Raw genomic sequence first — 27,530 nt, 5'->3', positions numbered from 1 at the left:
TAACAAGGTGCTGTCCTGCTTTTCAGATCTACGAGAACGCCATGATCACAGCGGGACTTGTCGACGACCCTCGACCCATGGTTGGACGCCTGAACCACCTGCTTGTCAAGGCCCTGGAGCGACACTGATGGCTGCGGACGCGGGGACAGACACAACCGTGGGCAAGGCAGCCTGCAGCCAGTCACTACGGAGTAGGCACACACAGCAACGACTGGCGCAAATGACAACACCCCCTTTTGAGCTTTATTTAAATTAAAAGGCATTTCTTAGTTTTAGACTTTCTTTCCCAACTGAGAAGATGGGCTGCTCTGGTGACAGAACCGCCACACTTATAATGGAAGGGGGTCAGGTGCTCTCCTCAAATTCCAGCTGCTGCGGGGTGGTTGGGGGTTCACGGGGGAGGGAAGGCACTGGGTTCCTTAAGCTCCACCCTCTGCTCTTAACTGTGACAACGAGTCAGCTGTCTTCAGCTCCTGGCGTGAGGCAGAGGTCGTAGACCCCAGGATGGACTTATGTCAGTGTCACCTCCACCGGGTAATGGTCACTGATGGCCAGGGCCTGTGGGAAGACGGCAGTGAGCACAGGGACCCCAGACACCTAGTCGTCTATGGTCGTGTGCCTGAGGTGGTTTTCTCAAGTCAACAAAAAAAAGCAGGGTGTCCAGGACAGACACTTACCATCTCATTGCTCAATCCATATGCAGCTTGGAAATCAAAGGGAGCAGCCGAGCCAGGAACCACAGAACTCTGGAGCAAAGACCCTGCGACCACGATCCTATAGCAGAAGACATAAGAGAAAGTCCCCTTGAGCCCAGGGTGTAACACTCTGCACTTGCACCTTGGGTCCTGGCCTGTCCCCCCCAGCTCCTCTGGGTCTGCTGAATGTCACACAACCCCAACCGCGCTTCAATGCCACCATGGAGTCAGTCGGGCCCCAGCTCAATGTTGCCCCAAACTGTGTACCACTGACCAACCTCCGTATCTGCCAGGGTCGTGTGCTCCCTAAATGTGCTCCAACCCAAAACTAAGAAATGCCTTTCCTAAGTCAGGAGGGTGAGTGTCCGGTCTTGGGAAGCACTTCTGAAGCTAGTGGCAGCAGCACCCTGCTCACCGGTCATAGGCGCAGTTTGTGGACGTAGCCGTGGTGTCAGCACTGTCAGGAATCAGCCACTGGAAGGCGGAGCTCGTGCGCAGGCGGATGGATGACCACTGCGAGGAGGTCACGTAGCTGCAGTCAGCGTTGAAATCGCCCATCAACATGATGTCCTGCCAGGAGACAGCCACGGGTTGGCCCAGGGCACGATGGGGGCCCCCACAGCCCAAGGCGGGGATGTGGGGGGACTCACATTCAAGTCCCACTTCTGCCGGACATCCAGGTAGACGTCGTAGAGAGAGTTAATCTCAGCCACTGCGTCCGATGGGGCCGAGTGCAGGGCAACAATAGCAAACTCCTTGACCTCTGTGGAGACAGCAGAGCGGGTGTTGGCTGGGGTGGAGAACAACTGAGACACCCCCCGAGGGTGGACGTCTTCCTGAGTAACTTCAGTGTGAGACCAAAGGGGCTGTGGGGTGCAGCACAGGACAGGCGCACTCACTGGTGGAAGGGGATGAGAACTTGACCACAGCGGGCTCCCGGCTGAAGCTGTCGTTCCCGCAGGACTCGCAGCCATCGTCGTACTGGTAGGTGTCCAGCACGGACACCTTGTTGGGTCTGCAGAAGGCCAGGCCGGAGGGTGGTCAGCCTGGGCTCAGGCACCACGCAGACCCACTAGCAAGGAGCTCCCGCCAAGGCCTCCTGCCTCTGCATGGGCTGTGAGCCTCGAGGGGCACAGCGCAGCTCAGACCCCTGCTCTGGGGGCCCCAGTTCTTGCCCCCAAACCTGAGGGGAGGGGCACACGGACTCTAGGCCACATTGCAGCCTCCTGTGAGCCCATGAGGTGGAGGCCTGCAGCGTTACCTGAACACAAAGAGGTAGCGCTCCTTGTAGCTGTTGCGGCCCAGCGGCTCACTGACCACGTAGTGGTAGTTGTTCGGGTCATCCCTAGATTGAGGAGACAAACATCCCAGTCAGGAATCGGTGGTGGGGCGAGTCCCAGGGTACCCCACACCCGTGTCCCTGCAGCCGGGCTGACCTGGCACTGTGCCCAGGAAGAGACAGTCGTCATCATCCCCCTCCCCCCAGGCCTCCTGGGACCCCACTTCACCCACTGGTTAAGACGGTCCAGCAGCTTCCCCACGGCCACCAGGTGGCTGTCTCTGACCTCCTGGATGAGGACGATGTCATAACGACTCACGATCTGGGGACAAGGCCACAGTGCTGCTAAGCAGGCAGGCGGAGACCGCGGCGTCCAAGCTGGCTGAGCTGCTGCCCCCGCCCCGGACACTCCCTGTCACAGCCTGGCCTGGGACCCTAACACCAGCCGTGGACGCCACGGCAGTAACAAGGGCCTGTCCCCCTGACTGACAGGTGGGCTGAGACCTTGATGCCCCCCATCACCACCACTGCCAGTCACCCTCAGGACTGACCACTGGCCCAGGATTCCCAGGGCCTGTTAAGACAGCCCACCTCCAGCTTCCCCACCCTGAGGGCCCTGGGGACAGAGCTGGACTTACCCGCACAATGTAGCTGGAGAGTGTAGCGTTGGACATCTTGGTCTCCCCAAAGGTGCGGATGTTGAAGGCTGCTATCTCCAGGGACAGGCCCAGCTGCAGCAGGCCAGCCAGGGCGAGCAGCAGCCCGGTCAGCCTGGTGCCCCTCATCCTGGAGCAGAAGGCAGAGCCACGTGTGGGCTGGGGGGCAGACTGGGCCCCCTTTCCTCCCTGAGCCCAGCTGGACAAACAGCCAGGGCGAGAGCCAGGTGCCAAGGACCACGTAATGGGCCCTAGATCTCCTCACCCCTCAGCCGCCAGCAGATGAGCTCCGCGAGGGTCGCCAGCCCAGGAAGCCCCTGGCAGTGTAGTGCCAGCTCACTGCACTTCACGCTCCAGATACCCCCTCCACGGGACTGGCCAGGGTTCTCGCGGTCGGGCGTCCACCTCCTATGAGCACAAGTCACCCAGCCCTTGGAGCACCAGGCACACTCACCTGAAACCTTTCGTAAGGAATTCTGCCAAGAATTGGTATTCTTCAGTACTAGTTCTCTCCTCTGGCTGCTTAAAAAATACTCACGAAGTGGCTAAGAAACGCAAGCGGGAGCTGCCGCAACTCCACACAGCAATGTCTGTCCCCCCTGGGGTTTTAAAGGCTCAGGCAGCTGTGCCCTTTCCCAGGGCATCACCTGGAGGACACGGAACAATGGCCCTGCCTGTGTGCCTTTCTCAGCGGGTGGGTGACTGCCACATGTTTATTTTGAGAGGCACAGGTCCCTTGCCTCCGTAAAAAGCACCTGATGATATTTGCACTTGATTTTAAAGTCATTCCATATAGCCAAAGGCTCTCTGGCTTTTGCACATGTTGCTCTCCCAGGGATGGGGAGCAGGTGACCTGCAGGGCGGGGCGCCAGCGACACTCCAGCTGCAGGATCTGAGGTGACCTCGGCGCCGGCACAAAGCCCGACTGTCCCTGTTGCGAATGGAGCCCATGGTGGCGGCTCTGTTCCAGAAACCCCTCTCCCCCCAACCCCAGCCCCGCTTCCTGATCTTTCCCTGTGGGGGCTTCAGGGCGGTGGGCACCAGGAAGGGGCAGGGGCTGCAGAGCCCACCTTAACTGCTAGCAACGGAGAGCCTGTGTGTGCAGGCGCAGGTGACAGGAGTAAGTCACAAGAACACGGTCAGGCAGCAGATCGGGGTCTGCCAGGCCTTGAGTCCAGTCATTTCTTCTTGGAATCCTTTGCCTTCCCATTTGTATTCACTTCCTGTGGCTGCTGCAACAAGTCACCACAAACTTCATGGCTTAAAACTATAGAAACTTATTCTCTACTAATTTTAGAGGCCAGAGATCCAAATGACTGCACTGAGCTGAAATCAAACTGTCACAGGCTGCACACCCTCTGGAGGTCCTGGGAGGCCCTTCCGCCCCCTTCAGCTTCCGGAGGCTCCTGGTGTCCTTGGCTGTGGCTGCACCACTTCATTGCCTTCCATGTCGATTCTTTCACCCTCAGAGAAGGAGGTGAGTGAGTGTAGGGTCCTCCCAGATAACCTGGGACCATCTCCGTATCGTGAGATCCTTTTTCGCCATGTGATGTTTCCAGGGATTAGGACACGGAAATATCGGAGGGAGGGTGGCATCATTCAGCCCATCACCCCATCAATGGGGGCTCTGCCCCGTTAGGGAGAGGCGGTGGTCACCAACGATAGCCCTGCAAGTAGGAAGGCTGGGTCCCTCCCTGGAATGGAAGGGCCTTGCAGTGGCGGGCGTGTGGGGGGTGTGTGCAGGGCTATGGGGACTGGGCTTCAGGGAGCAGGAGCAGCCTGAGAAGAGCAGTCTTCAAGGACCAAGGTCAAAATCACAGAAGTGTCATGGGTGTGGTGAGCTGGTCATGAAGGAGGAGGACACAGGATTAAAAACAACTCAAAGTAAACCAAGACCAGAACCCCCTAAAGTAATGAGAACATGCTGACGGACAGCTCTGGCGGTCAGCAGGAATGCTAGTCAGCTCCTCGAAATGGCACCTACAATGCAGGGTCACGTGGCCTTGCCCTCAGGCTGCCAGGAGCCCCCCTGCAGCCTTTTGCAAAGATCTGATTGCTGACTCTCCTGTTTAAAATCTCCAAGACTGCAAGAGGATCAAAATGAAGATTCTAACCACTAACCAAGACCATCAATGCATCCAGAATAGGTGCCTTGAACTCTCTTCCATGGACTTCGCCTGGACACGCAGGTGAAGCTCTCTGAGAGGAGCATGAGGATAAACCAGTAGGTGGCACGGCCGTGGCTCATACGGAGGGTACCTGGACCCCGCTCCCCAGTTTGCAGGGACACAGGCACCTGTTGGCACCCCTGTTCCCCCATCGACCAAACACTGCCCCTTATGTGCCAAAGAGCTGCCCTCCCTCACCAACCTGCCAGAAAAAAGGTCCCAACTATGGCCTCACTTGCACCAAGTGCCCAGCTCCACGGCCACACCAGCAGCCCTAAGTTAGGCCCACAGAGAGGCAGGCAGCACAGCCCGGGAAGAGCCCAGCCAAGAGTCAGGGGTGTGGGGCCCAGTCCAGGCTCACCCACTGCACCTTCGACCACTTTGAACCTCAATATCTTCAACTCTAAATAAAGTCTGTATTAAGGATCAACAGATAGAACAAAAAGATCATCTCACATCTTAAAACTTCATCCTATCCTACACCATCACTTCCCTGGTGGTCTAGTAGCTAAGACTCCACACGCCCCATGTAGAGGGTCCAGGTTTGATCCCTAGTCAGGGAACAAGATCCCACATGCCAAAACTAAAAGATCCTGCATGCTAACTAAGATCCAGTGCAGTAAAAAAAAAAAAAAAAGACCCAGTGAGCGCCCCCAAGAACTTGGGGTGGAGGGGTACGACCTGCACACCAACATGTGGCCCAGGAGACAGAAGGCCCACAGACCCAGGGAAAAGAAGGGCGCAGAGCAGCAGTGCCCGGAGGAGCCCACAGCGGAGCTGCCGGCACGGCAGGATGCGTTTTACTTTTGGGGAAAACTGTGATACTAAACATCTCTCGACACTCCAGCGTTTCAACATGACATCTTGCTACATTGCTTTGTGTAATTTCATGTCTGCAAAGCTAGGTTTCTGGCAGTTACTGAAAAGGCAATTACTGTGTAAGTCGACATGGAAAAGGCAACAAGGGTGACCATGTCCAGTCTGATTCCAAAATTCAAGAAGAGCCTGACAGGCAAATGTTCCACTCCTAAGAAATTACGGCTACTTAAAAATGCAATGAAAAAATTTTATGTTTACATTATTTTCCAAATGTCTATTATAAGTTGTTAGGATATAAATACTGTACTTAAACTGTTTGGACTTAACGATTTAAAAATGAACCTGTTACTTCTTCGGCCTGAGGGTCCCTTGGACCTCTAGGTCTAACACACACAATGGGGGCGCCCCCTCCCACGATGGCCCCACCTGCCCAGATGCCGGACGCCTCAGGCTCCCTGGGGTCCCTGCTTTTCCTCAGCTCCACCCACTCTGGTTCGCCCGTGCCTGTCCTTCCCCAAACACAAGCAAACCCGCCCACTGGTCTCCCCACTCCCAGAAACTCTCCCCACAGTCCAGTCTCCACACAGCACCCACACATCTTGTGAATCAGATCACCCTACTCCCCGGCTTAGAATCTGTCATGGGTTCCTCCTGTCCTTAAGGGGAAAACAGGCACCCACCAGGGGCTGGGCGATGTGAGCTCAGGGCCCCGCTCTGCCCCAGGGCCGCCCAGGTTCCGCTCACGCGCCTCCTCAGGGAGGTCGCCCTCCCCCACCTGACCCTGCCACTAGCATGGTCCCAGTGTCCCTTTTCCGTGACCCTTATCACTGGTTTTCTTTGTTTTAGTGTGTTTGCTCCTACCTGCTTATGCTCACTGAAGGCCAGCCTCTGCACTATTAATAGAACACAAGCTGCACAGGAGCAGGGACCTCGTCCGTCTCATCCCTGAAAGATGCCTGAAGGGCAGAGGCCCTGTGCTCACCTGCCCTGTCACCTCCTGCCCCCTACCTCCCACACGAGAGGACGTCCCCTCCTCACGGACCCCCCAGAGAACCCGGCAAGGCCGCCTGTCCTGAAGCACAGGGGACACTGCAGGGCGTCCAGGCGGCTCCCGGACGCTTGGCATGAACTGATCAGAAGCTCCCAGGAGCCAGCGGCTGCTGTGCCCACCCTCAGCCAGACCTGACCTGGATTCCTTCTCTCCCCTCAAGAGGGGTGTTCACTGGCCCCAAGACAGAGCACTCTGGAGGACAAAGGGGCTTCCATCCTTTACTCGAGATGGTCAGTGTCTCTGCTGGGACACCGCTCTAATCGGTGTCCGACAGACAGTGTGGGTCAGCAGTCATCACTCAGCTCAGCCACTGGCCTTGGCCCATGACCCCACCTTAGCTCACCGTCCCTCATGAATTTATTTCTGTTCATTATAAGGAAACCATTAACCCAGGATGGAAAGGTTCTCAGAATGGCATGTGTATGAAGTGCTATAACCCACAACAGTTTCAGAGTCATGCTCAGCACAGCCCTGACCTTGCCCCCTCACCAGCTACACCAGTGCCCGCTGCGTCACTGCCACAGGCCACACCTGGGCCCCGTGGCCCACCGGCCTGAGTGCCAACGTGCTCGCCTTCTGCATGTCACAGACAGGCCTCTCCTGGCCCTTCATCCCACCAGAGGCATTTTCCACGGTGTGTGCTGTGAAGACTGGCATACCTTAAGCCTGAGCCCATGAACAAACAGGTTCAGATTCCTGATGCCTGAGGCCCTGAAAGATTTAACTAGAGTCACGGAGCTCCACTGACTAGACTCCCAGTGAGTAACATTTCCAACAAAGTTGAGTGAAAAGCGTCCCCCAAATCCCCAAGCCCCCTCAGTCTCTCCCAAGCACAGAACGCTTCCTCAACAGGCTCTCCCCCCATCCAACAGGTCTCCAGAAGGTTCAGAGTCCAGGACAGTGTGGATAGTATGAGCTGGTCATGGCAAGGTCTGCAGAGAGATTTTCTACTGATTTATCTTCCAGTTCACTGGTCCTTTCTTCAGCTGTCTCTCATCTACTTTTAAATCCACCTAACTGAATTTTAAATTTGTTATTGTACTTTCCTCTTTTAGAATTTTCAACCTTTTATGAATTCTAATTCTCTGTGAAACTCTCCATCTTACCAATTTCAATATTAATTGGTTATTTTAAACTCTGTCTGCCAACTCCAGCATCTTAATCTTCTGTGGGTCTCTCACTCTTTCCTTTCTGTCCCTTTTACCAGTGTAAGTAGTGACTAGACGCAGAGTCAGGCACTGTGTGTGACAAAGGAGAGGACTGGGACGGTGTCTCCCTCCACGGGGCAGCAGAGGGGCCGGCCACCCAAGGTCCGAGCGGAGAGACTGGCATTTTTAGGGCTGTTGCTCCTGCCAGGCCCTCCGCTCTCCCCTGGCACCACGAAACGGCCAAAGACCCAGCTCTGCTCCGTACGCACCCTCTGCGTCTCTGGCCTCCTCCCTCTCAGGGATCTCCACCCTCGAGTCCCACTGTCTCCACAGCTCCCAAGCCCCCAGAGTTCAGTCTCCCCAACCCCACAAGATTACCTGGTTCTCTGCCTCTTGGCAGGTGCCCCTGCCCAGCTCCCAAGAGAGAGGCCAGTGTAGGAGGGAGACTCACCTCTTCAAGCTCCCCTCTGCGTTGCGGGCCCCAGGGTGGCGCTCCAGTCCTTTGAGCAGGTGCCTTGAGTCCTCGGCAGGACTGGTCTGCTGTGAGCAACTCCATAGCCAGAAGCAGTCTGTGTGTTACCTGGAATGCGTCATTGAGGTAGACAGCTGGAGGCTGTGGTGGGTAACTAGGCAAGCTGGTCTGACCAGCAGGCTGTGCATGGACATCTCTGAGCTAAAAACGCAAGAGAAATGCAAGCCAACGAGAGATGATCATAAGGAAACTAGACCACACTCTCTGCCCAACCAAGTCTCTGGGACTAAAGATCTCTGTATCCTGTTTGAAACCTAGAGTACTTGTTCTCATTACCCCAGTCCTAAAGGTGAAGATGGTACAGGGCAAGGACACAGCAATGCTGTATTCTATAAGGCTGTCCTGAAGCTCCTCAGAGAATGGCAGCACCTGTCCTGAGCTGAGGTTTACCGCCTCGCTCAGAGAAGAAGCCTTGGGGCCTGCAGGCGGCCAGCTCCAGGCCTGTTTCCTCTCTGGGGACTCTGCCCCCTTGGCCAGGTGGGCGATGCTATTTTCTGAAAACTCTAAGTACCTGCTGTGCTTCCCACCCGGGACCAGCCATGGGGCTTCTCTACAGACACTAGGGTGTTTCACACTGACGGTTTCAACACAGTTGTCCAAAGGGGCTCCTGCATCAGGGCCTCTGCACTGCTCCTCCACCCCCAGACACAGGGCTTGTCCCTCCCTTGACTCGAGCCTCTGCCCAGACGCCACCCCACCACAGCATCCTACTCAGCAGCAGGCTTTGTCCCACTACTGTCTCCTTCACCCTGCTCACTTTCTTCTGCCCACCAGTCACATCTAACACAGTGTACGGTCAGCCTCATCCCACCGGGCCTGAGTCCCGCACCTGGGCACGGCCTGATCCACAGCAGGTGCTCACTGAGGCCCGGCTGAGTGAAGAGATGAAGGTCAGTCAGGGGCCTGCTGGACAGAACCAGGGCTTTAGATGCTCCAACCTCTTCAGCTGCTCTGGTTGTGCCCATTTAAGTGTGAGCATCTCACACAAGAGGAACCCCGCGTGGCCCTCCCAGGTGACTGAGTAAAGGAGCAGGCTTCTGCACAGGGCCAGGCTCCTCAGCCTGGCAGAGATGTCCGCCTCCTCGGGAACTGCAGGGCTCTGGTCAGTGGCACTGATCTCACCCCATGTCTATACCAGCTTCAAAAACACGTCCACTTACCTGTGAGGCTGGCTTTCCAGACACCTTCCCCCAGGGCCTGCATAAAGGCAGAGTCACAGTCAAGGGACAGGGTCTCAGGCAGGAGCAGCGATGACCTCATGAGACCAGGAATGAGTCCAGTCCGGCTCACTCGGGCCAAAGTCAGAGTGGCCTGAGGTGGGTGGCCTTGTCGGTCTGGGTCCACACTGTCCAAAGACTGCTGAAGTCGTAGCAGGCCATAGAGGAGGCCTGCGCAAATGCCTTGATAACTGGTTGTTTCCTCACTTGGGCTCCCATGAGGAGACATCGATCTTCGCAGGAGCCTCAGCCCACAAATGACACAGCACAGGAAGCTGGTAAAATGCAAATGTGCTGCGGGAACGACACCACGTCATTTCCTCTCAGCCTGTGCCATCTCCCTGGTCCCACTCACACGCGACTAGTTTAAAAAGAAGAAAAAAGGGAGTGTTAATAATGTCAGTCAGCTGAGCGACAGGACACCTAGCTGTCCTGAAATTTCATCAAGCTCCTGACAGGCCGTTTCATTTGTGTGCTTTACTCACTTTTTTCAAGACAGAGTAAGAGAGGCCCCTAAACAATGAGAAAACCAGGCAAGAGGTGGTGTGATGTGTTCTCAGCCACTGGATAAGTGCAAGACAAGGATCCGAGAGAGAAGGGAAACCAAGACAGTGGGCCCAATGGTTTGGGGTGGGAGGGCACGTGCAGGGCACTCACGCAGCTCGCTGGATCTTAGTTCCCTGACCAGGGAGTGAACCCAGGGCCATGGCAGGGCCAGTGCCAAGTTTTCCCCACTGGACCTCCAGGGAGCTCTGGGCTCTATGACCAGCCACAGCCGATGTGGTTTCCAGGCTACAGCACAGGGAAGGGAAACAGAGACCCAGCTGCCCATGAGTGAGGAGTGTCTCCCTGGGAGGTCAGGGAGGCCTGGGGGCTGGAACGTGTGGGACAGAATGTTGGGGAGCAGGGGCTGAAAAGCAAGCAGAGCTCCAGGACCTACAGAGCACCCCCTCAAGTCTTCAGCTAAAGACAAGTTTGCACCTGTCTGAGAAAAACTGTGAGGAGGCTGGAACAAGAATCCCTGGAAAGGAGCAGACAGAACCACCTCCTGAGCTCACACAGGAATGGGGATCAACTGTGCCCCCACAGACCACCACGGAACAGCTCCCTCATTCACACAGTACTGGCTGGCATCCCCAGAAGGGCTTCGTCCTCAGTAATGAGGCCAAATTATCTGTACACCAAAGGCAGCTCTGGATCACCCTAACACAGCTCAGGAGCAGTTCTCTAAAGGATCAACTGATGACATGGAATTTAACTGCATGCCAGACCAAGATAAATACTATTTGAAGGAATATAACAAAACAACATAAATACATAATGTCCAGTATCCAATAAGGAAATGGCCAGGTCTATTGGTCAGGGGACAGAAACCACAAGGTATTTTAAACAAGGGAAGTTAAAGAGCTATTAACTATTTATAAGAACTGACTAAAATGAACCAAAAGGTATAAAATACTCTAGGGTGCAGGGAGGATTCAGGGCTGGGAGACAGCAGTTTACAGGACAGTGAAGCTCACCAGGCTGAAGCATCTGAGACGCTGCCAACACAGTCAGCCAGGAAGCTGTCTGCAGAGAGTTCTGTAAAGCTACCAGGGTGGAGGTGCTGATGAACTCTCACCAGAAAGCTGCAGGAGACCAACTCGGGTACCCACGGAACATGCCTGGCAGTGCCTGTCCCTTTCCAAATATATAAACAGCCTCATCACTAGCACTCAGGCAAGTGCTGCTGAATTGGTAGCTAGGACACTGCCTGAGAAGGTGCCACAGAAGCTCTCTAGGGCTAAGCCGATGTCACAGAACAGGAATGAGCAAAGCGCAAAGCACCAGGACACAGGCTCTTTCTCCTTCAGCCCCTCCAATGAAAAAGGTTGGTATCAGGCTAGCTGGCAAGGGGGGTAATGCTCCACTATCACAAGCAGGCAATGAAAGGTGGATAGACAAGGCATGTGAAAAAGAAGAAAATATGACTTATGGCCATAAGAAAAAGCAATCAATAGCAACTGACCTAGAAGTAACAGATATAAAGGAATGACCAGACAAGGACATGCTTCATATACTCAGGAAAGTAGAGGAAATATGACCATAATGAGAGAAATGGAAACTATAAAAAGGCTTAAGTGGAACTTCTAGAGATGATGATAATATCTGAAATGCAAAAACACACAGTCTGGGATGAACATCAGATCAACACTGAAAAAGATCATACAACTCAAAAACGGCAACTGAAAACTGTTCAAATAAAGGGCATAGAGAAAAAAAGGCATCAGATACTGACAATCAATCCAATGTACATGAGTTGGAATCCCAGAAAAAGGACAAGGAGGCTCTTTAGTTCTTCATTTTCTGCCATAAGGGTGGTATCATCTGCATATCTGAGATTATTGATATTTCTCCCAGAAATGAAGCTTCTGCTTCATCCAGCCTGGTTATTTCACATGATGTACACTGCATATAAGTTAAATAAGCAGGGTGACAATATACAGCCTTGATGTACTCCTTTCCCATATGACCACTACAAAAATGTACACAAAAATGTATCACTACAAAAAAATCAACTAAAGGCTAATCAACACATGAAAAGATGCTCAACATCAGCCAGTCATTATCAAAGAAATGCAAATCAAAACTACAATGAGGGTATCATCTCACACCAGTCAAAATGGTCATCATCAAAAAAATCTACAAACAGTAAATGAGAGGATGTGGTTGGTGGGAAGGTAAATTGATACAGCCACTATGCAGAACAGTAGGAAGATTACTTAAGAAACTAAGACTAGAGTGACTTTGGACGTCCGCTCCTCACAGGTGCGGTGAGTGCTTAATCTCCGGCCTTGCGGCTTAGTTTTTCTCTCGGTTTGGGCTCGAGGCCTCTATCGCAACCATGCTCCGCCAGATCATCGGTCAGGCCAAGAAGCATCCTAGCTTGATCCCCCTCTTCATATTTATTGGAGCAGGAGGGACTGGAGCAGCACTGTATGTCACACGCCTGGCATTGTTCAATCCCGATGTCAGTTGGGACAGAAAGAATAACCCAGAACCCTGGAACAAACTAGGTCCTAATGATCAGTACAAGTTCTATTCTGTGAACGTAGATTACAGCAAACTGAAGAAAGAAGGTCCAGACTTCTAAATGAAATAATTTCACTTAAAGCTGCTTAGAATGAAGGTCTTCCAGAAGCCATCCGCACAATTTTCCACTTAACCAGGAAATATTTCCCCTCTAAATGCACGGAATCATGTTGGTGTATTGTATTGGGGTTTACACTGATGAATAAATAGTCTGAAACTTGAAAAAAAAAAAAAGAAAGAAACTAAGACTAAAACTATCCTATGAACCAGAAATCCTACTACTGGGCATACACCCTGACAAAACCACAATTCAAAAAGACATGTACCCCAGTGTTCACTGCAGCACTATTTACAATAGTCAGGACATGGAAGCAACCTAGATGTCCACTGAAGAGTGAATGGATAAATAAAACTGGAAAATCCACAAATATATGGGAGTTAAACAACATGCTCTCATACAACCAATAGGTCAAAAAGGAAATCACAAGAAAAATTAGAAAACACACTGAGACCAATGAAAACACACACACACCAGACTTTTGGGATGCAGCAAAAGCAGTGCTAAAAAGGAAATTTATAGCTAAAATGTTTACATTAAAAAAGAAGAAAAGTATCAAAGCAATAGTCTAACTTACACCTTAAGGAAATAAGAGCAAACTAAAACAAAGCTAGCAGGAGAAAGGAAATAATAAAAAGAGTATAGCATCAATAAACAAAGAAAAGAAAAATAGAGTCCAGTTGTATTTCTACACACTAACAATGAACAATCCTAAAAGGAAATTAAGAAAACAATTCCACTTACAATAGCATCAAAAAGATTTAAAATACTTGGGAATAAACTTAATCAAGAAAGTGAAAGACTTAACACACTGAAAAGTATGCATCATTGCTGAAAGGAATTACAAAGAACACATGAATACACAGAAAGACCTCTTACTTTCATGGGTTGGAAGATTTAATAAGATGTTAGCACTACCCAAAGTGATCTACCCATTTGTGCAATCCCTACCAAAATCTCAGTGACTTTTTTTTCACAGAAATAGAAAAACCTATCTTATGGTTTTCTATATGGAATATCAAAGGAACCCCCCCAACCCCGCCGAAGTATTCAAAACCACCTTGAAAAAGGACGAAGTTGGAAGTCTCACACTCCCTGATTTCAAAACTTTGTACAAAGCTACAGTAATCAAAACAGTGTGATACTAGCATAAAGACAGACACACAAACTGCACAGCTTTGGGACTGGCAGTGATTTCTTGGATATTACACCAAAATCACCAACAAAACAAAATACAGCTAAATTGGATTTCATTAAAATTAGAAACTTTTGTGCAAAGGACCTATCACAAAAGTGAAAAGTCAACCACAAAATGGGAGAAAATACCTGGAAATCATTTATCCCATTAGAGTCTGATATTCAGAATATATAGAGAACTCCTACAACTCAACAACAAAAATCAAACCACCAAATTTTTTAAATGGGAAAAGAAAAAAACTTTTTGTAATGGGCAAAGGACTTGAACAGGCATTTCTCCAAAGATAAGCAAATGATCAATAAGCACATGAAAAATGACAACTATCATTAATCAGCAGTGAACTGCAAATCAAAACTGTGATGAACTTTCACTATCTTCACATTAGAATGGCAACTATATTTTAAAATTGTTGTTTTATAAGGATGTGGAGAAACTGGAATCCTTATGCACCACTGACAGGGATGCAAAATGGTACAGCCACAGTGGAAGACAGTATTGAGATTCCTCAAAAAAATTAAACAGAATTACTATGATCCAGCAACTTCACTCCAAGGTACCCAAAAGAACAGAATGATGAGAAAGTTCTGAAAATGGACAGTGTGTGGGTAATGGTGATGGTTGTACAACAACATGAAAGCATTTAATGTCACTGAACTGTACACTTAAAAATGGTTAAAATTGTGAATTTTATATTACATATATTTTATCACAATGAAAAACCATACAGCTAACAGTATACTTAATGGGAGAAATTAGATGCTTTCTCACTAAGATCAGGAAGAAGGTAAGAATATCTATTTTTACCACTCCCATGCATCATCATACTGGAAGTCCTAGGTAATACGACAAGAAAAGGAGATAAACGTTACACAGATCAAAAAGGAAGAAATAAATTAATCTTTATACATAGATGACATGAATTATCTATGTAGAAAATACCGAATAATTAACAACAAAAAAACCCCCTTGAAATAATAAATTACTATGACAAGGTTGGAAATACAAGATTAACTGACAAGAGTCAACTTCTGGTTTCTAGTTTCACATGCAAGGAGATTGGAAGTCACCACTCTGTCCTGACAAGCAGTAAAAAGCTGAACTGACTGAAAATCAACACCTTTTCTTGGATCCATAACGAGGAGGACACAGGGCAAACCACTGTTCCCAAGTCTGAGAGACAGACACATGAACACAAGAACCTTAAATGCACATTACTAAGTGAAAGAAGGCAATCTGAAAAGCCTAGTTGCCTGTTTCTCTGGTAGCTAAGAGGGTACAGCATTTGCTTGCAATGTAGGAGATCCAGGTTCGATCCCTGGGTCGGGGAGATCCCCTGGAGAAGGAAATGACAACCCACTCCAGTATCCTTGCCTGGAAAATTCCATGGACGGAGGAGCCTGGCAGGCTACAGTCCATGGGGTCACAAAGAGTCAGACATGACTGAGCGACTAACACACACATACTCACACACACCATCTAAGTGTGATCAAGGGAGGGCGGGGCTCCCGTATTCTGCCCAGCCCCTAACTCATGGGAGAGACGCCCTCTCTTGGGCTGGGTGTTATGAGAGTACTGGGGCCCTGACCATGCTCATCCCAGCTCACGACGTGGCAGATCCACACCAGAGGCGAGCTGAGTGGACCCCAGGCTGCTGCCTTCCCTCTCCCACAGACGGCTCAGCAGTAACAGTGGAGAGCAGGTTACCACTCCAAAATCACGGTGGGGTGACTGCAGCCATGAAATTAAAAGACACTTGCAAAAAAAATAAAATAAAAGACTTGCTCCTTGGAAGGAAAGCCATGTCAAACCTAGACAGCATACTAAAAAGCAGAAATATCACTTTGCCAACAGAAGTCCATTTAGGTCAAAGCTAATGGCTTTTCCAGTAGTCATGTATGAATGTGAGAGCTGGACCATAAAGAAGGCTGAGTGCTGAAGAATTGATGCTTTCCAACTGTGGTGCTGGAGAATATTCTTCAGAGTCCCTTGGACTGCAAGGAGATCAAATCAATCAATCCTAAAGGAAATCAACCCTGAATATTCATCAGAAGGACTGATGCTAAAGCTGAAATTCCAATACTTTAGTCACCTGATGCAAAGAGCCACCTCATTGGAAAAGATCCTGATGCTGGGAAAGATTGAGGGCAGGAGGAGAAGGGGGCAATAGAGGATGAGATGGTTGGATGGCATCATCAACTCAATGGACATGAGTATGAGCAAACTCCAGGAGACAGTGAAGGACAGGGAAGCCTGGCATGCTGCAAGGGTTGCAAAGAGTATGCCAAGGGGTTGCAAAGAGTCAGACACGACTGAACAACAACAAAAACCATATGCTGGCTAGTTTACAAGAGACAATGAGGGAACAGCACAAGCTGGGGGGAGCCATCCTAGGGTTATAAAAATATCGAACACTGACTTTATAACCTATTCCTTTAAAGAAACCAAAATTTTGTAGGATTAGCTGGTAGAGCAGTTTGGGTATCCTAACTGTGCTTAGACCATTGCACACAATGGCAAGAACATGGTTGGTGGATAAACAAGGCCCATAAGACAGAAATGGGCCTCAGGGGAAAGAGTTGCCAGTCCAGACATCATGAAATGAAATTAATTCAATTTTAATGAGAAATGGGATTCAGAGGAAAATAATTTAGTAACTACAATAAGCAGGTTAGAGGGAGTTCTCCTGTAGAAGGAAAGCAAAGGATAGGCGTCAGCCTGGAAAGATACTGAGATTGTATCAAAGTGGGTCTGGCCAATCCAACAAATAATCTGGGATAATATTCAACTATTAGGACCAGCATGGGGCTTGTCTCCTGACCTGGATGGGCCTCTTGACTACTTTAATACAGATGGAACTGAACAGGCCATGGGACAATGGCCCTCCAAATCCATGGAAGTTCTGTGGGGGCACTTATTATAACCCTGAAATAAACAATAATAAATAGCACATAAAAAAACCCTACAAGCCAAACTCAATGAACACAGGTGCAAGACATTCCTTTAAGAATTATACGTGCAACTTGAAATAACAGTGCATTGAAAGATCAATACTTGGGCTCTAAAAATGGCTGTAGTGGCCACATACATTCTGAGTGTTAGTCACTCAGTCATGTCCGACTCTTTGCAACCCCATGGACTAGCCCGCTAGGCTCTTCTGTCCATGGGATTTTGCCAGGCAAGAATATTGGAGTAGGCTGCCATCTCCTTCTACAGGGGGTCTTCCCAACCAAGGGATCGAACCAGGGTCTCCCACATTGCAGGCAGATTATTTACCTTCTGAGCTACCAGGTAAGTCCTTTCATACATTCTGGTTCTTCCCAAATCACTACATAACACAGATCTGAAAAACAAATGCTTATGAAACATTTACAACAAAAACAGATGAAAAAGTATCTGCAAGAACCTGAGGCCCCAAAACACAGGTAGATTTATTTTGTATACCTACAACACAGTGTCCAATATAGGTAGATATATAGCCATACCCCACGTGTGTTAAGTGCCCATGTTAGAGAAAGCAGAGGTAAATAACAGCATGTCACAATAAATCTGAGATGATGAAAAACCCAAATAATCAACAAGTGTTCACCAAAAAGTATACTGAGCCATTTTAAGAAAAGCCACTGAAACTGGGAATGATTTTGCCTACTCCAATCTGCAGTATATATGCAAGGGGCCAGTGGAAAGGCCTAGAAGGGTCTAGCATCTATGACTTCTCAAAATTGACTCACCAGGGCCTCTGTCCAAGAAGGGCCCCACACTGAGAAGAAACTACTGGCAATGGAATAAAAAACAGGGCAGGAAGGAGACAATAAAGATGAAAAAAAAGAGAGAGTCCAGATAAAAGTGGGCAAGGGAAACAAAACTAAAATCTCAGAAAGTCACTGTTTTTCTTTTTAACATTGCCTGAACACACCAGAAGAGAGAGCTCTGAAAAGAAAGGAAAGCTATCTGAATCAAGCTTCCCTGTAACAGTTCAGGAAAAATGAATATACCCAAAAATGAGCAACAGAAAAGTATAATGAAGTGAAACACCATATAATGTTACTGTAAGAAAAAAAGAAATTGAAGAGCAAAATAACATCCCTGCAAACAAAACAGCATGTCAGGAGGAGGACACGCTCAAAAAATGGATCAAAAGTGTAATATACTACTTCAAAATAAGCTTAAAATCACTAAGAATATTATATAAGCCATGAACGAACATCATAACTCAGGTTTTCAAAAATTCAGAAATGAAGAGACAATTTAAGAATTAGAAACAAAAGGAAAAACTCATTTCAGAAATAAACATTAAAGCAGAAGGAACAAGAGGGCAAACACAATAACCACTAACTCATGAGGAACAGCCAGGAGTTTTCCCACCAGGGAAACCCTTAAGGCTCAGCTGGTAAAGAATCTGCCTGCAATGCAAGAGGCCCGGGTTCAATCTCTGGGTTGGGAAAATCCCCTGGAAAAGGGAACGGTTTTTCCAGTAATCACATACATATGTTAGAATTGCACCATAAGGAAGCCTGAGTGCTGAAGAAATGATGCTTTCAAATCGTGATGCTGGAGAAGACTCTTCAGGGACCCTTGGACTGCAAGATCAAACCAGTCAATCCTAAAGGAAACCAAACCTGGATACTTATTGGAAGGACTGATGCTGAAGCTCCAATATGTTGGCCACCTGATTGATGAGTTGACTCACTGGAAAAGACCCTGATGCTGGGAAAGGTTGAAAGGGAAAGGCTGAAAGCAAAAGGTGAAGGGGGTGGCAGAGGATGAGATGGTTAGACAGCATCACCAACTCAATGGACATGAATCTGAGCAAACTCCAGGAGACACAGAAGGACAGGGCAGCCTGGTGTGCTACAGTCCATGGGGTCGCAAAGAGTCAGACACAACTTAGCAACTGAACAACAACAAAATTTTAAAAAGAAAACTAACTGGTAACCCTCTGAGAATGACAGAGAACCAATTCATTACTTTGAAAACTGGATAAAAAAATAATCAAAGATTTATCCTGCCTTGCCTATATGAACTACAGCACAAAGAACCCAAATACTAGTAAATAAGGCTGTCCTTACAAAATTATTCCAGACGATATAGGAAACCAAAGTTATAATTAGAATATCACCACTTCTTGTTGTTATTGTGCAGTCGACTTAGCAAATATGACCATTATACAATTTCAAATGAAGCAAAAGTCTAGGCACTGAGCATGGAGGGCTACTGTCATTTAAAAAGAGATCAAAAACCACATTATAAGCCTTCTGATAAATAAATAATCTATGAGACTAGGATTTAATCTATTGGCAAGACTATAAAGTCTCTGGATCCAGCTGGAAATTTGCAGGAATTACATAAGACAGAGCAACATGTCAAGCGATACTACAAATATGCTAATAAGCAAAACCCAAATCTGTGGAAAACTCCACAAATCAACCATCTAATGTCCTTCAGCAGATACATTATAAGGAAAATAAAGCAACTGAGGGGAAAGATGTAGATTGAGAAACTGAGAAGTCATATAAGGGTCTTCCCTGGTGGCCCAGTGGTTAAGACTCCATGTTACCAAGGCAGGGGTTCCAGGTTCAATCCCTGTTCAGGGCACTAGATTCCACACGTTGTAACCAAAAAAGTTAACATGTTGTAACTAAGACCTGGTGCAGCCAAATAAATAAATATATAAATATTTTTTAAAAAAGATGAATACGACATAATGGTTGGAAAAGGTCAAAGAAGGTGCCTAGGACATAACTCATAAATGTTCTTTTCTTCCTAGAGGAAAATTCAGTGGTTTTTTTTTTTTTTTTGTATGTATGCTTTTGAATTAGTGTTTTTATTTTCTTTGGATACAAACCCAGGAATGGTGGAGAAGGAAATGGCAACCCACTCCAGTATTCTTGCCTGGAGAATTCCTTGGATAGAGGAGCCTGGTGGGCCACAGTCCATAGGGTCACAAAGGGTCAGACACGACTGAAGCGACTTAGCATGCATGCCCTCAGGAATGGAATTGCTGAGTCATATGGTGGTTCTATTTTTAGTTTTTTTTTTTTTTTTTTAATTATTATTATTTTTTTTTTGGTCATACATTGATATGAATCAGCCATAGATTTACACGTATTCCCCATCCCGATCCCCCCTCCCACCTCCCTCTCCACCCAGTTCCTCTGGGTCTTCCCAGTGCACCAGGTCCGAGCACTTGTCTCATGCATCCCACCTGGGCTGGTGATCTGTTTCACCATAGATAGTATACATGCTGTTCTTTTGAAATATCCCACCCTCACATTCTCCCAAAGAGTTCAAAAGTCTGTTCTGTATTTCTGTGCCTCTTTTTCTGTTTTGCATATGGGGTTATCGTTACCATCTTTCTAAATTCCATATATATGTGTTAGTATGCTGTAATGTTCTTTATCTTTCTGGCTTACTTCACTCTGTATAAGGGGCTCCAGTTTCATCCATCTCATTAGGACTGGTTCAAATGAATTCTTTTTAACGGCTGAGTAATATTCCATGGTGTATATGTACCACAGCTTCCTTATCCATTCATCTGCTGATGGGCATCTAGGTTGCTTCCATGTTCTGGCTATTATAAACAGTGCTGCGATGAACATTGGGGTGCACGTGTCTCTTTCAGATCTGGTTTCCTCAGTGTGTATGCCCAGAAGTGGGATTGCTGGGTCATATGGCAGTTCTATTTCCAGTTTTTTAAGAAATCTCCACACTGTTTTCCATAGCGGCTGTACTAGTTTGCATGATTAATCTCAAAAATATACAAGCAACTCCTGCAGCTCAATTCCAGAAAAATAAATGACCCAATCAAAAAATGGGCCAAAGAACTAAACAGACATTTCTCCAAAGAAGACATACAGATGGATAACAAACACATGAAAAGATGCTCAACCTCACTCATTATTAGAGAAATGCAAATCAAAACCAAAATTCAGTGTTTATTTGGGCCCAGTTCAGGTTCAAAATTAAAGGTTCCTTTACTAATCACATGGAGCTTTCAATCTCTGAAAATGTTACCCAGTCACATGAATGTGACTTAATGACGTGATAAATAATATGACCGAATGAATGTGACATCATGTGACAATATGACATGTGAATTTTTGGAAAGTCATATTCTTAAGTTTTCTGCATATTTATTACCATTCTACTAACCTGATGAAATACGAAGGCAACAAATGGAAATTAGAATTTTAAAACACTGAAGATAATGCTCTATTTCTTAGGCTGGATGGTAGATACACTTTTATTTATGAACATTCTTTAAACTACTTATTTTCTTAGAAATACATGTCACAATAAATCTTTTAAATTGAAGAATTGGCCTTCAATCATTAGTGCTTTCTCCTAAGAATTGACAGTTGATTCTTATTGCATCAACTGGGCAAACTTTTAATTTAATTAAAAGATCTATTAGTATAAACATCAAAAATAAGCAAATATACACTGTAACATGTATTCCATTATATATATCACATGTATATTCCATATTTTGTTCATCCATGCATCCACTGATGAGCATTTGAGTTGTTTCTACTTTTCGGCTATTGTGAGCAGGAGTACATGTTTTTGATTTAACACCTTTTTTTTTTTTCTAGTTCTGAGCAAACACCAAAGAACAGAATAACTGGGTCACATGGTAATTCTATGTTCACCCTGTTAAGGAACCACCAAACTGGTTTCCACAGCAGCTGCACCATTTTGGACCTCTAGGAATGCACGAGGGTTCCAATTGCTCCACATTCTCACCAACATTTATTTTCTATTTTGGAGGTCTTGACTTTTTTTTTTTTTTTTTGATGGCTGTCCTAGTGGGTGAGAAGTGGTATCTGACTGTGGTTTTGATTTGTATTTCTCAAATGACTAATGATGTGAGCATCTTTCTATATGCTGTGAGCCATTTGTAATTTGTATATCTTCTTTAGAAAAATGTCTATTCAAGTTCTGCACCCATTTTCTAATCGGGTTGTTCCTTTTTGTTGTGGAGTGGTAAGAGTTCTTTGTGTATTATGGATACTAGATTCTTATCAGATATATGATTTTAAAATGTTTTCTTCCATTCTGTGGGTTGTCTTTCCCCTCTCTTGACAGTGTTCTTTGATGCAAAAAAGCTTTAAATTTTGATGAAATCCAATTTATGGATTTTTTTTCTTTTGTTGTTTTTTGTATTTTTAGTGCTCTATCTAAAAACTAACGGTCAAATCCAAGGTCATGAGAATTTATCTGTTTTCTTCTAAGAGTTTTATGGTTTCACTCTTAGATTTAGGTCTTTGATCTGTTTTGAGTTAATTTGTGTATATTTTGCATGTGTATATTCTGTTGTCCTACCACCATTCATTCAAGAGATTATTCTTTCCCCACTGAATGGTTTTGGAATCCTTGTCAAAATCAAATGTCCATGATGCATAGGTTTATTTCTGGGCATTTAGTTCTATTCCACTGCTCTGTATTTCTGTTCTTATGTCAGTAGCAAAGTTTTGATAACCGTAGCTCTGCTGTAAATTTCGAAATCATCCCCCAACTTTGTTCTTTTTTAAGATTGTTTTGGCTATTTAGGACCTCTTAATATGAACTTCATATGAACTTCAAGATCAGTTTTTCCACTTCTGAAAAAAGAATATTGGCATTTTGTCAAGTATTACACTGATCTGTACATTACTTGGGGGAGTATTGTCATCTTAACAATATTATGTGGAAAATGATCTGACCTAATTTTAACATCAAAATTATCAACTTTATTAAGGAAAATGTTGTTTTGCATTGAGGCCAGTACATCTGCATGGAATCTCCCCTTAAATTCATCCAGCAAAATTAATAGAAACATGTATCACACAAAAAGATAGCAATGGTAGACAGAAATGCAGTATAACCTAGGATGACTTTTGTATACTTTTGACATGTAAAGCAATCATTTCCCCTCTGGATTTCAACAATTTTGGCAGTGCAGCACACAGGATTATACAACAGTAAATAAAACCTTATATGGGGACTTCCTGGTGGTCCAGGGGTTGGGAATTCACCTGCCAATGCAAGGGACACAGGTTCAATACCTGGTCCACAAACTAGGATCCCACACGCTGCAAGTGTGCCACATACTGAGCCCATGTGCCCTAGAGCCCAGGTTCCAAAAGAAGTCACTGAAATGAGCATCCCCTGCTCACCACAACTAGAGACAGCCTGCGCAGAGCAATGAAGAGCCTGTGTGCTGCAAAGACCCAGCGCACCCTAAATAAATGAAATTTTAAAAAGCTTATATGATCAAAGAACTGAGAATACAGACAACTCTTCCCTTGTTCTGCCCTCTCCCCAGCCCCTGACAAGATAAATGAGAGGGAGCAATGTAGGTTTGGGGATTTATAACCAAACCACAGACCCGGGAAAAGAGCCTTTCACTTCTTTCACAGAACTGTTTAAAACAGTAACTCAGTGGAGGATGTCACAGTTTCCAAAAAGGAACATATTCCAGGAGGGTAAGAAAGTGATAATCATAGCATATTCAACCTTCGCCTGTTTCCTCTAGATCCCAAAATTAGCTACTCCTATGGGCTTGGAAAACAGCCTCTCCTTGGAATACCACTCCTTTCATTGTGTCTACATTTTCCCACACACTTCTGCACTTGCTCTCTTTCTGATATACCCTGTAAAGTTTATCAAACACAAGGACAATTCTGACTTTTAATATATTAAATGTCCTTTCATGTCCCTGGCAGTAAAGTTCTGCCACAAATGCTGGCAGGGAACAAACACAAAGTATTACCACTGAACTAACAGGGACCCAGTAACATTGTTTTTGGACACTGTCCCTCAGCTTAGTCACACTGGGGGACTCCTGCCTCATTTCAGTGGGAGACTGTGAACCTCAGAGCTTCTGCTAGAGCTAAGTCACAATCAAGTCCAGGTCAAGGCGGCTCCCATGGTTCACCTTGGGTCAAAGAAAAATCTGCCCCAGAACTTTGTTCCTTGAAGGGAGGAATCATGTCTAACCCTAAATTCCAATCACCTCCTCGCTCAGTTTTTGGCATCTCTTTTATGTTTAGCCAATAGGATTTGCTCAGTAGGTATTGGCTAAATGTAGTTACCATCAGTCTCTAGCTTGGAGACGGTAAGAATCATCTGTGAAACTTTCAAATGACAGGTTGGGAAACCTATCCAAGACTAATTTAGCAGGTCTAAGGGTGGTGTCCAAGCATTCCAGTTTAAAATATTCCACAGGTAAATAAGTTGAAAAGCTAAGGTTAAGGAATACTCCCTTCTCGAAACTACACTTTGATAACTCATTTTGCTTTAAAGAATAATATGGCCAGACTTGAGCAGGCGGCAGAAGAGAGAAAGGCAGGGGGCGGGGGGTTCTTTCCCAGGCTTCCAAGAGATTTAAATCCTAAATGAAAAAAATATGCAACAGCTTCACAATTGTCCTTCCTTCACATCATCCCAGCCATGTTCCCATGCATTTATGATTTTTTCCCCAGTATAGTATGATGTTTTGCCATCTTAAAAATCTTGCTAGGGGGAGGGGGAGACTATCCTTTCCAGGACTAGCTAATTCCCAATAATAGTAATCAATTTACTAGGGAGCAGTCTCTTATATGCAAATTCATCAACTCGTTTATCTCTCAAAGATAAAGTCAATATTGCCCCTGCCCTGATCATCCCAGGCCAAGTGCCAAGCAACTAGAGATCATCTCTATAGACCAATACAGTCCATGGAATTTTCCAGGCCAGAATACTGGAGTGGGTAGCCTATCCCTTCTCCAGGGTATCTTCCCGACCCAGGAATCGAACCAGGGTCTCCTGCATTGCAGGCAAATTCTTTACCAACTGAGCTATCAGGGAAGCCCATAGCCCAAAGTCCATGGGGTTTATTCAAACTAGCCAGTCCTAAATCCTCTATCCTGCTTTGCCTTGCCTTTTTCAGGGAATAAGGCTCCGGACCTAGGCTTTCCTCTCATTCCTGCTTCTGACTCCTGACCAAAACCTTCCCTGTGTGGCATGACATGCCCTCTCGTCTCTGGAAATTAATAGATTTTTCTTTCAATGGCCCTGGCTTCTCCTTGTCACCCAGTCACCTCTTACAAATCAAAATCCCTCTAGTACAAATGAGACACTCCACTGCTACCACATTTGTGCTGTCTACTTAACTAATTCAATTGGAACCTATATTACAAACTAACTTAGGTTTCCAAAAGCCGACATTAAATACCACCTCCTAACTCCTTCATATGGAGGAAGTTCTTGAAAGCCCCATTCGCATTTGAATCTCAACACTCAGAACTAAATGCAGTATGACCCAGCAATCACACTCTTAGGTACAAACCCAAGAGTACTAAAAACACACACATACATACATGAAATGTTCACATGGCCATTAGTTATAGTAGCCTAAACGCGGAAACAACTGATAAATGGATAAATACAATGTGGCATATCCATACAAGGTATATACATACAAGGAAATATTATCCCGCCTTCAAAAGAAATTAATTGATTCATGCTACATAGATGACCCTGAAAAACACTACATTCATTAGAAGCCAGAGAGAAGGCTTATATGATACAATTTACATAACATATACACAACAGGCAAATGCATAAAAGGAAAGTAGATTGGTGGTTTCCAAGGGAGAGAGTAAAGGGGAATGAGGCTCATGGGTACACAGCTTTCTATTTGGGGTTATAAAATGTTCCAGAATTGGATTGTAATGACGGTTCCTGCCTCCTGAGAAATTTGTATGCAGGTCAAGAAGCAACAGTTAGAACTGGACATGGAACAACAGACTAGTTCCAAATGGGGAAAGAAGTGTGTCAAGGGTGTATATTGTCACTCTGCTTATTTAACTTATATGCAGAATATATCATGTGAAATATTGGGTGGGATGAAGCACAAGCTGGAATCAAGATTGCTGGGAGAAACATCAATAACCTCAGATACGCAGATGAGGCCACCCTTACGGCAGAAAGGGAAGAACAACTAACTAAAGAGCCTCCTGATGAAAGTGAAAGAGAGTGAAAAAGCTGGCTTAAAACTCAACATTCAGAAAACTAAGATCATGGCATCTGGTCCCATCACTTCATGGCAAATAGATGGGGAAACAATGGAAACAGTGACAGACTTTATTTTCTTGGGCTCCAAAATCACTGCAGATGGTGACTGCAGCCATGAAATGAAAAGACACTCCTTGGAAGAAAAGCTATGACCAACCTAGACAGCATATTAAAAAGCAGAGACATTACTTTGCCGACAAAGGTCCGTCTAGTAAAAAATATGGTTTTTCCAGTAGTCATGCATAGATATGAGAGTTGGACCATAAAGAAAGCCGAGCACCAAAGAACTGATGCTTTTGAACTGTGGTGTTGAAGAAGACTCTTGAGAGTCCTCTGGAGTGTAAGAAGATCCAACCAGTCAATCCTAAAGGATTGGAAGGACTGAGGCTGAAGCTGAAACTCCAATCCTTGGGCCACCTGATGTGAAGGACTGACTCACTGGAAAAGACCCTGATGCTGGGAAAGAATGAAGGTGGGAGGAGAAGGGGACGTCAGAGGATGAGATGGTTGGATGGCATCACCGACTGGACGGACATGAGTTTGAGTAAGCTCCCGGAGTTGGTGATAAGCAAGGAAGCCTGGCGGGCTGCAGTCCTCGGGGTCACAAAGAGTCGGACACGACTGAGCAACTGAAACTGAAGTGACGGTTCCACAACCTTGTGAATATACTAATAACCAACACTCTGAGAGTGAATTTTATGATCTGTAAATTATAACTTAAAAAAAAAAACCTAACTGTATCAGTTTCCCAACAAAACTCCTCCTTGTGTATTCGTTACTTCAGTAACTGAAACCACGTTCTACTCAGATGCTCAGGCCAGAAACCTAGAAATTCTTTTCCAGAAACCCACAAGTATTAACAACTAATATGGTCACAGCAATTCAAACGCCTCAATATTTCTCCTTTCCCCCGACTTCAACTCCTAAATCCAGGCTGCCCTCATTTCTCGCCTGCATCACCACAGCCTCCTCCTAACGAGCCTTCAGGCTTGCCTCTCCAGATCAACTTTTACACTGCAACTAGAAACTCCTTTAAAAACAGTATCTATGTCGGCTCCCAAGGACCCCAAGTGGAAATTCGAACCCTTAATACGACTTACAAGGTCTCTCAGACTTCAGTCCGCGGCGAACCTCTCCGGCTTCACGAGCCCCTCAAATCCTAACAACGTGCACCTGGAAGCCTGGAGAGGGTGGGCATCGCCTCACCTCGGCCCCCGCCCGCACGGGGAAACCTGCCCCTCAGGCGTCAACCTGCTTCCAAGCGTCTCCAGGAGGAAGCCCGCGCTCGGTCCCTTGGCTCCCGCCCCCGGTCTGGCGCCCCCGTTTATCTGTCGGCTCCTGACTCAGATGCGCTCTGAGGGGCCGCCGGTGAACCCGCATACATTTCCTGTGTAAACCGTGGTGCACCCAAACTTCAACTTCAAACTGCGGCGGAGCCCGAAACTCACCTCGACTCTTCCTCAACACTTAGTAGACTTCGCCGGGAGCCGCCTACAACCTCAGCCACACGGTCCTCGGGCGCCGCGCTCCGCCTGGCCCTGCCCGGCGCGCTAGAAGAACGCTCTCAGTCGCGCGCCCCGGCCGCAAAGGAGGATGGGACG

General features: G+C 46.7%; 3 protein-coding genes across 13 annotated transcripts in view; 2 read left to right on the top strand and 1 right to left on the bottom strand.

Moving 5' to 3' along the window:
• Positions 1 to 275, top strand: part of TRAP1 (TNF receptor associated protein 1) — a 50,380-nt gene extending 50,105 nt beyond the window's left edge. Inside the window, exon 18 of the mRNA XM_061152710.1 lies at positions 27 to 275. Coding sequence (XP_061008693.1) covers positions 27 to 128 — 102 coding nt within the window. The 3' untranslated portion in view covers positions 129 to 275. The remainder of the gene's footprint in view (positions 1 to 26) is intronic.
• DNASE1 (deoxyribonuclease 1) lies at positions 222 to 27,530 on the bottom strand. Of its 11 annotated transcripts, XM_061152726.1 has the most exons (10): positions 27,378 to 27,530; positions 9,509 to 9,926; positions 9,178 to 9,254; positions 8,268 to 8,489; positions 2,613 to 2,760; positions 1,957 to 2,040; positions 1,346 to 1,458; positions 1,111 to 1,265; positions 678 to 774; positions 222 to 558 (listed from the first exon to the last, which is right to left on the bottom strand). In XM_061152726.1, the coding sequence occupies exons 4-10, from the start codon at positions 8,370 to 8,372 to the stop codon at positions 511 to 513; spliced, it is 750 nt and encodes a 249-aa protein (XP_061008709.1). In that variant the 5' UTR covers positions 8,373 to 8,489; positions 9,178 to 9,254; positions 9,509 to 9,926; positions 27,378 to 27,530; the 3' UTR covers positions 222 to 510. The 11 variants fall into 11 exon arrangements, with proteins under 11 accessions (XP_061008709.1, XP_061008708.1, XP_061008707.1 ...); XM_061152725.1 differs by lacking the exon at positions 9,178 to 9,254; XM_061152724.1 differs by lacking the exon at positions 9,178 to 9,254 and having other exon boundaries at positions 8,268 to 8,396.
• Positions 12,328 to 12,846, top strand: LOC133064002 (cytochrome c oxidase subunit NDUFA4). Its single transcript, XM_061153944.1, has one exon. It carries the CDS (start codon positions 12,450 to 12,452, stop codon positions 12,696 to 12,698), a length of 249 nt encoding a protein of 82 aa, XP_061009927.1. The 5' UTR covers positions 12,328 to 12,449; the 3' UTR covers positions 12,699 to 12,846.

Source organism: Dama dama, chromosome 10 (genome assembly GCF_033118175.1).
Source record: "Dama dama isolate Ldn47 chromosome 10, ASM3311817v1, whole genome shotgun sequence".
NCBI classification, from domain to species: domain Eukaryota; kingdom Metazoa; phylum Chordata; class Mammalia; order Artiodactyla; family Cervidae; genus Dama; species Dama dama.
The sequence above is the reverse complement of the archived record's forward strand: the minus strand, read 5'-3'. Positions and strand labels throughout refer to the sequence as shown.

Excerpts from the sequence above, each read along its gene's own strand:
- LOC133064002 (XM_061153944.1), top strand. The coding sequence starts at position 12,450 with ATGCTCCGCCAGATCATCGGTCAGGCCAAGAAGCATCCTAGCTTGATC.
- DNASE1 (XM_061152720.1), bottom strand. The coding sequence starts at position 2,759 with ATGAGGGGCACCAGGCTGACCGGGCTGCTGCTCGCCCTGGCTGGCCTG. Across the intron at positions 2,297-2,612 it reads TCTCCAGCTACATTGTGCGG|ATCGTGAGTCGTTATGACAT; the intron begins GTAAGTCCAGCT and ends CCTTGTCCCCAG. Across the intron at positions 2,041-2,207 it reads CTGCTGGACCGTCTTAACCA|GGATGACCCGAACAACTACC; the intron begins GTGGGTGAAGTG and ends TCCTCAATCTAG.